Below are 16,105 nucleotides of genomic sequence, written 5' to 3'. Positions count from 1 at the left end.
ATCACATAGAGCCTCTTTCACCTAGATATCATCATATAGAGACTGTGTCTGTTCCCCGAATTTGGAAATCCAAAAAACGTTTAAACCCAACTAAGGTTAAAAATTTAATTGATGTTCAACAAATAAAAAACAGCTATAATACAGATGAGCAAATGCTAAAGCTTGGGTTGCTGAATATTCGATCGCTTACTTCAAAAGCACTCATTGTTAATGATATGATTTCAGATAATAACCTAGATGTGCTGTGTTTGACAGAAACCTGGCTAAAACCAAACGATTACATTACTTTAAATGAATCAACCCCGCAAGATTACTGTTATAAACATGAGCCTCGTCTGAAACGCAAAGGGGGTGGTGTTGCTGTAATCTATAGTAATAGTTTCAAAACCACTAAGAAATCAAGTTTTAAATATAATTCTTTTGAAGCATTGGTGCTTAATGTAAAAATATATAGTGTAAACGATAAATCACGTTTGAGATTTGTGCTGGCTACTGTATACAGGCCACCAGGGCACCATACAGACTTTATCAAAGAATTTGCGGACTTTCTATCAGAATTAATATTGACTGCAGATAAAGTACTAATTGTTGGTGATTTTAATATACACATCGATAATGAAAAAGATGCATTGGGATTGGCATTTAAAGACATTGTAAATTCAATTGGAGTTAGACAACACGTGTCAGGACCTACTCATCGTCGTAATCATACTCTAGATCTAATATTATCACGCGGAATAAATGTGGATGCCGTTGAAATTCTGCAGCAGAGCGATGACATCTCAGATCATTATCTAGTCTCGTGTAATTTGCATTTAGCCAAGGCTGCAAAGCCGACTCCGTGTTTCAAATATGTGAGACCTATCACTTCTGCTACTAAAGATTGCTTTATTAATAATCTTCCTAATCAGTTTCATCATCTCAGCATCTCAGATAGCTTAGAAGAACTAGATATTACAACAGAAAGGTTTAACTCTCTCTTTTCCAGCACTTTAGACACAGTTGCTCCGTTGCGCTTAAAGAAGATTAAAGAAAATAGTCCAACGCCGTGGTACAACGAGCACACTCGGGCCCTTAAGAGAGCAGCCAGAGAGATGGAGCGCAACTGGAAGAAAACAAAACTAGAGGTATTTCGCATTTCATGGAAAGAGAGCTCAATTACTTACAGAGAGGCTTTAAAAGCTGCTAGATCTGCTTATTTTTCAACCCTATTAGAAGAAAATAAACATAATCCTAGGTATTTATTTGAAACGGTGGCTAAACTAACGAAAAATAAAGCTTCAAGCACCGAAGTTTCCAAGCAACACAGCAGTAATGACTTTATGAACTTCTTCACTTATAAGATTGATAATATCAGGGACAAAATTATAACTATGCAACCGTCTACTACAGTATCACATCAGGCAGTGTATTGTAGTCTCCCTGAGGAAAAATTTGATTCATTCGTTGCTATAGGAGAGGAAGAATTTACTAAACTCATTAAATCATCTAAATCTACAACATGTATGTTAGACCCTATACCGACTAAGCTACTGAAAGAAATACTTCCAGAGGTCATAGATCCTCTTCTTAATATCATTAATTCGTCTTTGTCTCTAGGATACGTACCAAAAAACTTTAAGCTGGCTATGATTAAACCGCTTGTTAAAAAAACGCAACTTGATCCTTCAGAATTAGTCAATTACAGGCCGATCTCGAATCTACCTTTTCTGTCAAAGATACTAGAAAAGGCAGTATCCTCACAACTGTGTTCCTTTCTTGAAAGAAATGATATCTGCGAGGATTTCCAGTCTGGATTTAGACCGTACCATAGTACCGAGACAGCTCTCGTTAGAGTCACAAATGATTTGCTCTTATCATCCGATCGTGGTTGTATCTCTCTATTAGTGTTACTCGATCTTAGCGCTGCATTTGACACCATCGACCACAACACTCTTTTAAATAGATTAGAACATTATGTTGGCATTACAGGAAATGCACTAGCATGGTTTAAATCATACTTATCTGACCGTTATCAGTTTGTAGCAGTAAATTATGAGATGTCTCATCGATCACAGGTTAAGTATGGCGTACCACAAGGCTCAGTACTAGGACCGTTGCTGTTCACTCTGTACATGCTACCCTTAGGAGATATCATTAGGAAACATGGAATTAGCTTTCACTGTTATGCCGATGATACTCAGCTCTATATTTCTTCAAAACCTAACGAAACTTATCAATTCACAAAATTAACGGAATGCATAGCGGATATAAAAAATTGGATGACTTGTAATTTCCTACTTCTAAATTCTGAAAAAACAGAGTTTCTAATTATTGGACAAAAAACTTCCTCACGTAATAACCTAGAATACTGTCTAATACTTGATGGCTGCTCTGTTAAGTCTTCGTCGTTGGTTAGGAACCTGGGTGTGCTCTTTGATACCAATCTTTCATTTGAAAGTCACGTGTCTAGTATCTGTAAAACTGCATTTTTCCATCTTAAAAATATATCTAAATTACGTCATATGCTCTCATTGACAAATGCGGAACAATTAGTTCATGCGTTCATGACCTCAAGGCTAGATTATTGTAATGCTCTACTGGGTGGTTGCCCTGCACGCTTAATAAACAAACTACAGCTGGTTCAAAACGCAGCAGCTCGAGTTCTTACCAGAACCAGGAAGTATGACCATATTAGCCCAGTTCTGTCAACACTGCACTGGCTCCCTATTAAACATCGCATAAATTTAAAAATATTGCTGATTACTTACAAAGCACTGAATGGTTTAGCTCCGCAGTACTTGAGCGAGCTCTTAACGCATTATAGTCCGTCACGTCTATTACGATCTCAAAATTCCGGCCAGTTGATTATACCTAGAATATCAAAATCGACTGCTGGCGGTAGATCCTTTTCCTATTTAGCACCAAAACTCTGGAACAGTCTTCCTACCATTGTCCGGGAAGCAGACACACTCTGTCAGTTCAAAGCCAGATTAAAGACACATCTCTTTGACCTAGCATTCACATAATACATTATAGACTTCTATAATTTAATGTTATGCTGCATAGACTAGGTCAGCCGGAACCGGGAACACTTCCCAAAAATCCTGATGTACTCTTTACATCATGAGAAAAATGGCATCTACGCTAATTTTAGTGTCTGTGTTTATCCCAAGGTTTTTCCTGCAGCCTGCCGGATCCAGGCCGTATCCAGATCTGACGAAGGACCTTCGCCTGGACCGATGACAACGCAGTGCTGAAGTGCCAACTAGTCTCCCCCTATGGAGGATCCCACTACCACTCTACAGATAAGGCGTTGTCGGGAAAATTCGTCTTGCGGTCCTACCCCAAAGCAACAAATAAAATAAAATTCCTTATCAAAATTTATAAGGAAAGACAAGTATTTTGTTTAGGCTTGGCTTGTAGGGAATTCCAAACCTGCGTATATTCTAACGCACATAACTATAGAACCCATTCTAAATGCGCATGTGAACGCCATCAGCGTTTCTCACAGGTTCGCGTTTAAAGTCTGTGTAGAGAGAATGGTGTCGTCTTAGCGGCCCCTAATTTAATAACAAATGATTGTTGCGACGGAACCAAATCAATTAAAACTAACTTTAGATGGAAATAACTTAACTCTGCTGTAAAGCCGAAACAATCTCTGTTACCTTAAATTATACGCTTATCTCTGTAAAGCTGCTTTGAGACAATCTACATTGTTAAAAGCGCTATATAAATGAAGATGACTTGACTTGACTTGTGTGTGTGTGTGTGTGTGTGTGTGTGTGTGTGTGTGTGTGTGTTTGCACAGCCAAAGGATTCTCTTTTATTTGCCAACTGTCTGGAAGTAGTTTGCCATCAAGATAATTATAAACATCCATCGCCATTATGCATTTACGAAAATGACTCTTGCACTCGGCGCAAATCTAAAATGTGTTGGTCTGAAGAGCTTCATTACTCATAGGTGTGGTTTGGGCGTAACGTGAAATAAACCAATCAGAGCGACATCTCACATTCCCTTTAAGAGCAGGCGCGCTTGTTCCATGGCGGATTGATATTATAACGGCGGAATATCTTGCCACTATTGGTCAAACAGGTTTGATCCGTCATTACTACAATTAGCCTGAATAATTTGGGTAAATGTGTAAGCTAGATTTATGCCTATTTTTCACATCTTCATGGACACCACAATGATTTCCCTCGTGTGGAATATTTTCCCTGTAATTATGTATGGGTTTGCAAAGATGAGAGAAGCATGCGTTGTGCACACGCTACATTATGGCCAAGCATGCGCCCTTAAAATAGCAATAAATAATGCGCCACTGACTTTAGACTAGGTTTTTCTGTGTGTGTGTGTGTGTGTGTGTGTGTGTGTGTGTGTGGTCAAATCACAGAAAAAGGTTAAATCAAGTTTATTCGTTTATCCATGCAGTTCAGCTCAGTTTTCTGTCGCTCTGTGAACATGCGTTATGTATCTGATTCGTGTGTTTATGTCAGTGTTATAATTAGGGCTCCATATCGGAACAACTACAACAAAATAGCAGGTAGGTAATTTTGTTAGTAACTTAATCACAGATTTTCTTTTTTCCCAGTTTAAGGAATGCTTGCTCACTTTCTTGAAAAATATGCATGTATTCATCCCTTGCAACAGTGATTCCCTTATGAAAGTCATGACTTGCATATCGTGACATACAGTGAGGAAAATAAGTATTTGAACACCCTGCTATTTTGCAAGTTCTCCCACTTGGAAATCATGGAGGGGTCTGAAATTGTCATCGTAGGTGCATGTCCACTGTGAGAGACATAATCTAAAAAAAAAATCCAGAAATCACAATGTATGATTTTTTAACAATTTATTTTTATGATATAGCTGCAAATAAGTATTTGAACACCTGAGAAAATCAATGTTAATATTTGGTACAGTAGCCTTTGTTTGCAATTACAGAGGTCAAACGTTTCCTGTAGTTTTTCACCAGGTTTGCACACACTGCAGGAGGGATTTTGGCCCACTCCTCCACACAGATCTTCTCTAGATCAGTCAGGTTTCTGGGCTGTCGCTGAGAAACACGGAGTTTGGGCTCCCTCCAAAGATTCTCTATTGGGTTTAGGTCTGGAGACTGGCTAGGCCACGCCAGAACCTTGATATGCTTCTTACAGAGCCACTCCTTGGTTATCCTGGCTGTGTGCTTCGGGTCATTGTCATGTTGGAAGACCCAGCCTCGACCCATCTTCAATGCTCTAACTGAGGGAAGGAGGTTGTTCCCCAAAATCTCGCAATACATGGCCCCGGTCATCCTCTCCTTAATACAGTGCAGTCGCCCTGTCCCATGTGCAGAAAAACACCCTCAAAGCATGATGCTACCCCCCCCATGCTTCACAGTAGGGATGGTGTTCTTGGGATGGTACTCATCATTCTTCTTCCTCCAAACACGTTTAGTGGAATTATGACCAAAAAGTTCTATTTTGGTCTCATCTGACCACATGACTTTCTCCCATGACTCCTCTGGATCATCCAAATGGTCATTGGCAAACTTAAGACGGGCCTTGACATGTGCTGGTTTAAGCAGGGGAATCTTCCGTGCCATGCATGATTTCAAACCATGACGTCTTAGTGTATTACCAACAGTAACCTTGGAAACGGTGGTCCCAGCTCTTTTCAGGTCATTGACCAGCTCCTCCCGTGTAGTTCTGGGCTGATTTCTCACCTTTCTTAGGATCATTGAGACCCCACGAGGTGAGATCTTGCATGGAGCCCCAGTCCGAGGGAGATTGACAGGCATGTTTAGCTTCTTCCATTTTCTAATGATTGCTCCAACAGTGGACCTTTTTTCACCAAGCTGCTTGGCAATTTCCCCGTAGCCCTTTCCAGCCTTGTGGAGGTGTACAATTTTGTCTCTAGTGTCTTTGGACAGCTCTTTGGTCTTGGCCATGTTAGTAGTTGGATTCTTACTGATTGTATGGGGTGGACAGGTGCCTTTATGCAGCTAACGACCTCAAACAGGTGCATCTAATTTAGGATAATAAATGGAGTGGAGGTGGACATTTTAAAGGCAGACTAACAGGTCTTTGAGGGTCAGAATTCTAGCTGATAGACAGGTGTTCAAATACTTATTTGCAGCTGTATCATACAAATAAATAGTTAAAAAATCATACATTGTGATTTCTGGATTATTTTTTTTAGATTATGTCTCTCACAGTGGACATGCACCTACGATGACAATTTCAGACCCCTCTATGATTTCCAAGTGGGAGAACTTGCAAAATAGCAGGGTGTTCAAATACTTATTTTTCTCACTGTACATCTCGCTTTTGACATTTTCTTCACGGATGCTTGCCAATGCAAAACCAAAGACCCTTAAAGGCAAGTCCGTTTAATTGCTGGTCATCTTAGGAACATCCCCGGTAGATACTTCAAATTCTAAGTCAAAATTGCTTCATTGGCATGACTGTAATAATACAATAATGCCAAAGCTTGGAATACATGGAAATATAATAATAACCTAGATATTTTTATGTAGGTAATGTTAGCACACAAGTACAGCTTTAATCTACTCGAATCAGGAAAATATGAAACTCTCCAAAATAGTCTCTATCTGTTAAGACTTTAGTGCTTTACAAGAAGATCAGAAGAACACCAGAAAGTAATGTCCCTTAACTAGAGATGCGCCGATATGAACATTTTGTACGATAACCAATAATTCTTTATATATTGAAAGCCAATAACCGATATTTTGGCCAATAAATCAAAATCAAAAATTTTTAATCATTTTTGAGAGCCTGATTACAAAAACAATTCTTTACAAAAATAATCCATTATTCATCAGCTTTAATATATCAGATAAATTTTTCTTATCGGGCCGATAACGCTAACATTAAAATTGAACATATATCGGCCGATACTGATACGGTGGCCGATCTATCCTGCATCTCTACCCTCAACAGAAGATCAACCAAAATCCAGGACCTTAAAGGTGCAGTGTGTGATATTTAGCGGCATCTAGAAGTGAGGTTGTGAATTGCACCCAACAGAAGTTACGGTGGCCGACAGGAAGTGATGTCGTCATCTGAGACAGCAGAGAGTAGCCAGTAAAACAATGAGGTTTCTTTACAAAGATAAATTAAGAAATCAGGTTTACTTGATTATTCAGTAAAACGACGTTATTGCGAATATTATTGTTACTTGTTTATCATTGTGTCAGTGTTTTATTCGCTGACTTTAGCTGAAGCTTCTTTACATGAAGAACAACATAGTGAGGAAACGCGTTTGTCCTTTTAGGGCCACCGTAGAAACATGTGGATGTAAGCGGACCCGCGGTGTGTGTAGAGAGAAATGCCTCATTCTAAGCTAATAAACACACAACGCTTCATTATGTAAGGCCTTTATACACCACTGAAAACATAGTTATGTTTATGATATTGCATTTCTGTCAACAGATCCTCCTAAATATTGCACCTTTAAGAAACACTGTATTCTGATCTTTGCACATGAATAAGTTGTAAATCTCAACAAATGATCTATAATGAAGTCATTATGGCATAATGATTATTGCTCAGAGGAAATTGGGCAACTGTTTCTGCACTGTTACTCTGATGTTGTTGTTGTTTTCTGCATGACAGTTTTTTTCATAAATGTGGTCATAATTTCCAAAATCTCCAAGTCTCATGAAATCCAAAACTATCACACTGATAGATTCCTGAAACTTCAGCAATCAGTTTGTGGATCAGTAGATGCCATTGAATGATCTGCGGTTGTAAAGTGCAGACATTTCTGTCACAAGTTCACAACTCATAACCTTGACCTTCTTCTCAGTATCGTTTGAGTGATTTGTGAGAACATTCACAACCCGAAGGAGAAATGGGAGATTTTTGTGTTGTTTTTTGTGAGATTATTTTAGTTTGAATGTGGATTTTTTTAATCAAGCTCTGAATTTTTAACTACGTCTCCAAAAGGCATCATACGATTCACACCAAACTTTCTCAACATGACACAATATTAAAGATACTAAATTGCGAACAAGTATTAAATATCTTGAACGGTGTTGCCATGACGAGGGATTAAAGTAATGGCAAAATATCGAAATATGGAATAGCGGGAAAGCCTTTCAAATATTCTATTAACGCACGCCTAAAGCTCTTGCCTGAAATATTCCTCTGAGAATACTCCTCGTTGTAATGTCTCTCAGCCATCTCTCTTTCTACAGTCTTTCTTTAAATCTCTCTCTCACTCACACACTCTCACTCCTCCCCCTTCATGAGTGGACACGCCCCCTACTGCTGATTGGCTCACTCTCTCTCCTCCCCCTTCATGAGTGGACACGCCCCCTGCTGCTGATTGGCTCACTCTCTAACTCCCCCATCATGATGACACTCCAAAAGGCGTCATACGATTCACACCAAACTTTCTCAACATGACACAATATTAAAGATACTAAATTGCGAACAAGTATTAAATATCTTGAACGGTGTTGCCATGACGAGGGATTAAAGTAATATACAAAATATGGAAACTGGAAGAGTGTCATATCTTGTAAATAATAAATTATACACCATTTCTATATAAAAGTAATACAAATAATAAATAAATAAAAAAACATTTTATTATTTTAATATATAATTAATGCATTATGTGCAAGTTAAAAATAGACAGACTTTGTGCTGATTGAAAGAAATAAATAAAATCAAATGCAGTATTATGCCTATTTTTAAATAGATAAAATATGGAAGAAATACTTCTGGAACCAGCGCTGCTGATAAAGGTGCAACATGAATTTACGAGGTAAATAAAGTGAATTTTGATTTCATGTTTTAGGAAATAAACTGACAGCAAAAGGAAGGTCCATAATTGTTTTATTCCAGCAGATGAATAAACACAGACCATCTTCAGCATCAGAGAAACACAGTGGTTTTCATCTTCGTCATCCTCACACACACACACACACACACACACAGATGATTCCATGAGATATATGCTACCGTCGCTAAATGAAGGCACAGAATCCAGTCCGAGTAACAGTAAGGCAGATTCACAGCACTAGAACATGAGATGAGCTACGCTTTCATCGGTGCATCACTCGGATCCGGCTCGCTTTCTCTGCTGTTGTCATGGTGACACACCCTTCTGTCACTCAAACAAACAAACACACACAGAGGTGTCACGATTTCAGACATTACATTCAAGAATTTTCCCTCTCAAAGTCTCTGCGGTTTCGTATCTGTGTGCAGGTGTTTTTATAGGCAGTACGTGAAGAGAGTGATTGCAAATATGTGCTAGAAACACAAAAGTCGAGTCAATGCTTTAAGGTTTCACAGCTTCTCAGAAACAGCAGGTTATATGAGTCCGGTCGGCCTCAGAGATGCAGATCACAGTAAACAGGAGAGCTAGGCCAGAAACGTTCTCTACGCAAACGTACTTCAGTACTAAACGGACGGACAGCTTTCTTTTTAGTTCAAGTCTTTTCTCCTCTTCCCTGAGATGCCCAGGGGCTAGATGACGTGACATCATACTCCAAATTCACTGTAAAAAAAAAATGATATCCTTCCTCAGTTTTTTTTGTCTTGTTTTCCAAATTTCTAAACATTCTTAAATCTTAAATGACTGAAGATATTAACACCAATGTTACTAGTGTATGGAGTAGAAACTTCCCGCTTAGGTCTCTCCAGCGACGGAAAGCCTTTCAAATATTCTATAAACGCGTGTCCTAAAGCTCTTGCCTGAAATATTCCTCTGAGAATACTCCTCGTTGTAATGTCTCTCAGCCATCTCTCTTTTTCTACACTCTTTTTTAAATCTCCCTCTCACTTTCTCTCCTCCCCCTCCTCATGAGTGGACACGCCCCTACTGGTGATTGGCTTAGTCTCTGTCCTCCCCCTTTATGAGTGGACACGCCCCCTACTGCTGATTGGCTCACTCTTTCCTCCCCCTTCATGAGTGGACACACCCCCTACTGCTGATTGGCTCACTCTTTCCTCCCCCTTCATGAGTGGACACACCCCCTACTGCTGATTGGCTCACTCTCCTCCCCGTTCATGAGTGGACACGCCCCCTACTGCTGATTGGCTCACTCTTTCCTCCCCCTTCATGAGTGGACACGCCCCCTACTGCTGATTGATTCACTCTCTCCTCCCCCATCATGTGGACACGCACCCCTACTGCTGATTGGCTCACTCTGTCTCCTCCCTCATCATGAGTAGACACACCCCCAACTGCTGATTGGCTCAGTCTGTCCTCCCCCATCATGAGTGGACACACCCCTACTGCAGATTGGCTCACTCTCTCCTCCCCCATCATGAGTGGACACGCCCCCTACTGCTGATTGGCTCACTCTGTCTCCTCCCCCATCATGAGTAGACACACTCCCTACTGCTCATTGGCTCACACTGTCTCCTCCCCTTTCATGAGTGGACACGCCCCTACTGCTGATTGGCTCACTCTGTCTCCTCCCCCATCATGAGTAGACACACCCCCTACTGCTGATTGGCTACAAGTGTGTTGTGCTGCTCAGTCCTATACAATTTAACAGCATTTCTCAGAAATCGCTTACTGCACCTTTCATTTTGAGCAATTTTTCAGAAAACAAGACTTAATATCTTAAGTCATCTTAAGTCTCAAATAAATGCATCTTGATTTAAGAATGTTTAGATACAGTATTTGTACTGAAAAACAAGACAAAACCCCTTTCTGCGTGTGATATAGGAGATCTTGATGAATTCTCACACTGCTTAAGGACGTTCACGCAGGACGCGTTCTTGTGGTCCATCGCAGCATCAAGCTGACGTCTTTCGCCACTGCATTTGCATCACTGAACATTACGCTTTCTTTTAGGGGATGGTGTGTTAAAGATCTCTAAACATCCTGTGTTTACGGCCCCGTATGATGCGAAGGCTTTATGATTTATGGTAAAGGCTTTGTGCTTTCCTGTAGCTCAAACAGTGGGGCACTGGCGCTTGCAACGCCAAGGTCATGGGTTCGATCCCCAGGGAAAGCAAGAACTGATAAGTATGTAAATGTGAGCCTTGAAATGCAATGTAAGTTGCTTTGGATAAAGCCATCTGCCAAATGCATAAATGTAAATGTATGGGGCTCTAGCTTTGGGAAGGTGTTCTCAGGTGAGAGCATATTCGAAAGTGCCCTTCTCCAGCCCCTCGAGCCCGTCGCCCCAGCTCGAGGATGGCATGCTACTGTAGGGGTCCAACAGGATCCGGAAACACCTGACGATCAACAAGCCCAGAAACACCAGCAACATCCCCACAAACGCGAAGGCCGTCTTCTGCTCCAGGCTCAGGGAATAGGCCATGATGTCTCCGCTGCTCATGGCCGCCAGACTGTGGTTGTAATGAACGCTACACATGTTCCCGGACGAGCCCCTTCATCCTCACGCATCGATATTGGGGATCAGCGAGGATGGATGGACACCTGTGAAGGTAAGGGATATTTTAAGGAATCAATCAGACACGGGCTCATTTCAAAGCAGCACTTCATAACTGTTTTGCTTATTTCCATGTTTAAGTTTCATTAGTGTGTAATGTTGTTGTTTGAGCTTGAAAAACATCTGCAAATCACAAAGTCCCTGCAAATGGAGTTACTGATAAGAATGTAAATGTGTACCTTGAAATGCAATGTTTTACTCGCTTTGGATAAAGACGTCTGCCAGATGCAAATTTAAATTTATGGGGTTCTAGCTTTGGGAAAGTGTTCTCAGGCACTAAAAACGCTGTATTCTGCTGCCTGCACAGTAGGTGGCGATGTCACTTTGTAAAGAAACTTTGCGCCTTTAGACTGACCACGTAATTATGCATGTGCATGACGTCACTGTTTTCACAAATTCGTGTTTTTGTAGTTTACACAGAGATAATAATGGTATCGTTTTTAAAAGCGATGTGTGTGTGTGTGTGTGTGTGTGTGAGTGAGTAAGTGTGTGTGAGAGTGTGATAGGTGGGGGATCAACAAGGATGGATGGACGCTTGTGAAGGTAAGGGATATTTTATGGAGTCAATCAGACACAGGCTCATTTCGAAGCAACACTTCATGGGCCCTATTTTAAGGATCTAAGCGCATGGTCTAAAGTATAGGGCGCAAGTGCACTTAGGTCGTGTCCGAATCCACTTTTTCTAGTTTATTGACAGGAAAAAATGGTCGGTGCTCCCGGCGCATGATCTAAAAGGGTCTCTGATCTAAAATTCTCTTAATGAGTAATGGGTGTGTTTTGGGCGTAACGTGCAATAAACCAATCAGAGTCTCATCTCCCATTCCCTTAAAAAGCCAGTTGCACTCGCGCCATGGCGGATTCGCTATTCACGAATATTTTTCTAAATGTCATAATCATTTGTTAACAAACAAGTATTCATTACTTCAATTAGCTCATTGTTTATGCATTAAATTATTACATTGTTTAAATTAATACATTTTTAGCTAACTGTGATTTGTATATGTACATTTCTGAAATATATAACTTAGACAGTTTCCTCTGATAACAGATCACTCTTTTGTGGACCTACCTATAGGCTCATATTACTAACTATCTACTATTACTAAAAAAATATTGCGCCATTGACTTTAGACCAGGTTCCGGTTGGTCAATGGCTCAGTCTATTTCTGTTCCTCAAAATAGCAATGCTCCAACAATGCGCCTGAACACACACTCGTTCTCAGACCAGCAGCCCATGAGCGAACAAATGGGTAAAAATGACGTGGCACAGGACATAAAAATGAAAACTGCGTTGGGCTGAAACTAGCAAAACACACTTGCGTCGCGCCGGCCGCTGCACTGCATCGGGTGTATGATAAGGGCCTATTTTCTATTTTGCTTATTTCCATGTTCACCTGTCTTTTGTTTGTAATGTTGCTGTTTGAGCATGAAAAACATCTGCAAAGTCCCTCTAAAGGGAGTTATTCGGTATACGTTTACACAACAACACGGAAAAAGGTTTTTCCTTTGCATTGTTCATGTACAAGTTGTCAAAACGATCCCTGTTCACCAGGATCCACGACAACAACTAAAAACGCTGTATTCTGCTGCCTGGCCAGTAGGTGGCGATGTCACTTAGTAAAGAAACTAGGAGCTTTTCAGAAGGAGGGGCTTCATAGAGACAGGAAGTAAACAGAGCGTTACTGACAGACTGGGAAGAGAGGAGCCGCAACAATGGAGAATATGAGGAGAATAATCAAACATTACAGCAGGAAAACCTGTTCTAGTAGAGCCTGAAAACAACACCAAGACTTTGTGTAATAATAAGACTTCACAGATTTGCATAGGCCTATTTATTGTTTACACCTTGTACACATTATGCCAAAACATATTTTTGGAAACAGCCTTCCATAAACAACATGACATAAACAAATAACAGATACATCAACATTTACTCATTTATGTAACTAGTGGCCAACGAATGGAATTTCATAGTGGAGCATTGCAGAAAATAATAGTGTGACCAATACAGGATACAGGAATATTTGGACTAGATTTACATGCAAACTTCCTTCAAGTCTTTAATAATCGCTGAAGTGCATGTGAATATGGCCAGTGTGACACAACAGAAAGACTGAAAGAAAGAATGCAGGCGTAATGAATCATGGAGAAAGTCGTCTTACCGGCTGAGGGATTAATTGAATTATTCTGATGTTATATTCGTATTTCTAAGAGCAAAATTATCAGTAGTGTTCGAGTGAACTATCACTGAAAAGTTCTAACAATAGACAGTGTTCACTGGTGCATCATGACGAATCATTAATGCAAAATTATATCTTCAGTAAACCGGAGGGATGAAAGTGTGTGAGAGAGAGAGAGAGAGTGTGTGTGTGTGAGAGAGAGAGAGAGTGTGCAAGATTGTGTAAGTGTGTGTGCATGAGTATGTTGGGTGTGTGTGTGTGTGTGTGTGTGTGAGAGAGACTCCCTTGCTCTATTAGTAACCAGCATAAGTCTCATCACAGGTGATATGAACCGTCTCTCAGAACTGCAGCAGAACTGGAGCCGAATGCAGCAAAACACACACTTGAGGAGCCAGAGCTGACCGCGTTTGCAGAGTCAGAGACTCGGACGACATGTTTAATCTGAGCATGCAGGAGGACGACCTGTTGCGTTCAGCGGCTCGACCGAGAACCGCATGTCATCATCATGCAGAGGAAAACAGTTTCAGAGAGAGACGAGGAGGACGAGGATGAAGAAATCAATCAATCTCACCTTCATTTCGGCCTCATTCTGTCAGTGTGTGTCAGTGGTTCCCTTCATCATCCCTGCAGAGAAGTGTGTGTGAGCTCCTCCGGCTCGAGAGAGAGACTCAGTCCTCCTGCCTGCGCTTCCCGAGCTCTCACACACACACACACACACACACACACACACACACTCTCAGATCAGAAACCACTTGTTAGTCTCAGCTGCTGATGCTCCTGTTCCTGGTTATTTGGTTTGCTCTGTGAATTCCCAGAAGGCTGTTCTTCTCGAGATGAGAGCTGGCTCTTTCTGAGTGCCAACTCAATTAGACCTTGTTCTTAAAGCATCGTTAGATGAACTGATGCGGCTCAGCCTGCTTTAAAGGCACAGTGACGCCCTTTAACCCAATTCAATACCGCAATACAAGATTTTTCAGATTTGATGGAAATGTGAGAGATTTGGGTGTGTTGTGGGTGGTTACCAAGGTGTTGCTAGGGTGTTGTGGGTGGTTACCAAGGTGTTGCTAGGGTGTTGTGGGTTGTCATTCGAGAGTTTGAAGGTGTTTGCTATGGGGCAGGAGTTTTCAAACTGTGGTGAACTAGAGAAAACGAATGTAAAAAATCTAGAAATAATTATACTAAATGCATTTTTAAAAAGGATTAAAATCAAACATTTGATTATTTTTTATTAATTAATACAATTTGATTTAAATAAATACATAAATAATATAAAATTACAATAAATAAAACATTTGATTAATAGGATAAATAAATAAGACAAAATTATAAATAAATAATAAAACAAGTACAAATATTTTATAAAAAATTAGCTAATAGTAAAAATATATTTATAAACTATGATGAAACTAAATAAATAAATAAAAAGGCAAATTGATCTCCAAAATAAGATTAAACTAACTAAATAAAAATGATTAAAATAAAACATTTGATTAAAATATATTAATGAATTAATAATAAACTTTAAAATATATATAAAATAAGATTAAACTAACTAAATAAAAATGATTCAAATAAATAAAACATTTGATTAAAGGAAAATTGATCTTAATATAATATTAATTAAATAAAAAAAATATTAAAACAAAACATTTTTAAAAAATTCATTAATAATAAACATTTAAAAATATGATTAAACTATCTAAATATGAAATATTAAAATTTAAAAAAAAATAAACAAGACAAATTGATCTTAATATATATATATATATATATATATATATATATATATATATATATATAATAAAAATATAGGCTATTAAAATAAATACAACATTAAATTAAAATAACAAATAAATAAATAAAAAACACATGTACAGAACAGTACTACAATTAGTAGAAAACAGTAATAATGTAATTTAATATAAACTAAATATTTTCCAAATAATATTTTACACATTTATATCAATTGGGTTTTTAAACATGAAAAAGTCTTATGATTGGGTCATACGAGTGAGGATAACCTGTGGGATTTTTCCATCCGTTTTTTTTATGTGATACGCTCTACTGGCATTATAAAACTAGTTTATTGCACAGTATATCATGACTCTCATTACTTTTACATTTATTCGACGCTTTTATATGAAGCGAATTCGAGGAATACAACAAGTCAATCATCTTCAAGAGGAAATAAACACGAGAAGTGCTAGAAAGTTTCAGACGGCGTTCAGATACAGTACTTTTTTATTTCTTTTTTTTATTATATCATAACAAAAGTAACACAGATTGACAATACTATATTACATGCCAGGGAGCAGGACAATAATATACCTTTTTAAAAGATTCACAGTCTTTACAGCTTTCTTACTGGAAGAGTCAGAAATAAAATACATATATTGTTTTTGACTCTTCCAGAAAAAGGTTGAAGAAAGGCTTACACTTACAATATTTACACTTGTGTACAAAATACTTGGCGAGAAACCAAATCTAACAAAAACATCTGACTGTCCTCTTTCACGATGT

At 39.1% G+C, this 16,105-nt stretch overlaps 1 protein-coding gene across 1 annotated transcript; it reads right to left on the bottom strand.

The window, feature by feature from the left end:
* Window positions 1–10,845: 10,845 nt before the first annotated feature.
* Window positions 10,846–11,327, bottom strand: ctxn2 (cortexin 2; the record flags this gene model as incomplete). The annotated part of the gene is made up of 1 exon (XM_081371929.1): window positions 10,846–11,327. One exon carries the CDS (start codon window positions 11,325–11,327, stop codon window positions 11,082–11,084), a length of 246 nt encoding a protein of 81 aa, XP_081228055.1. The 3' UTR covers window positions 10,846–11,081.
* Between the last annotated feature and the right edge of the window lie 4,778 nt (window positions 11,328–16,105).

The sequence above is a fragment of the Scardinius erythrophthalmus genome, assembly GCF_964197995.2.
Source record: "Scardinius erythrophthalmus genome assembly, chromosome: 8".
In the NCBI taxonomy this organism is placed as follows: Eukaryota; Metazoa; Chordata; class Actinopteri; order Cypriniformes; family Leuciscidae; genus Scardinius; species Scardinius erythrophthalmus.
This window is presented reverse-complemented; position numbering and strand designations above follow the sequence as displayed.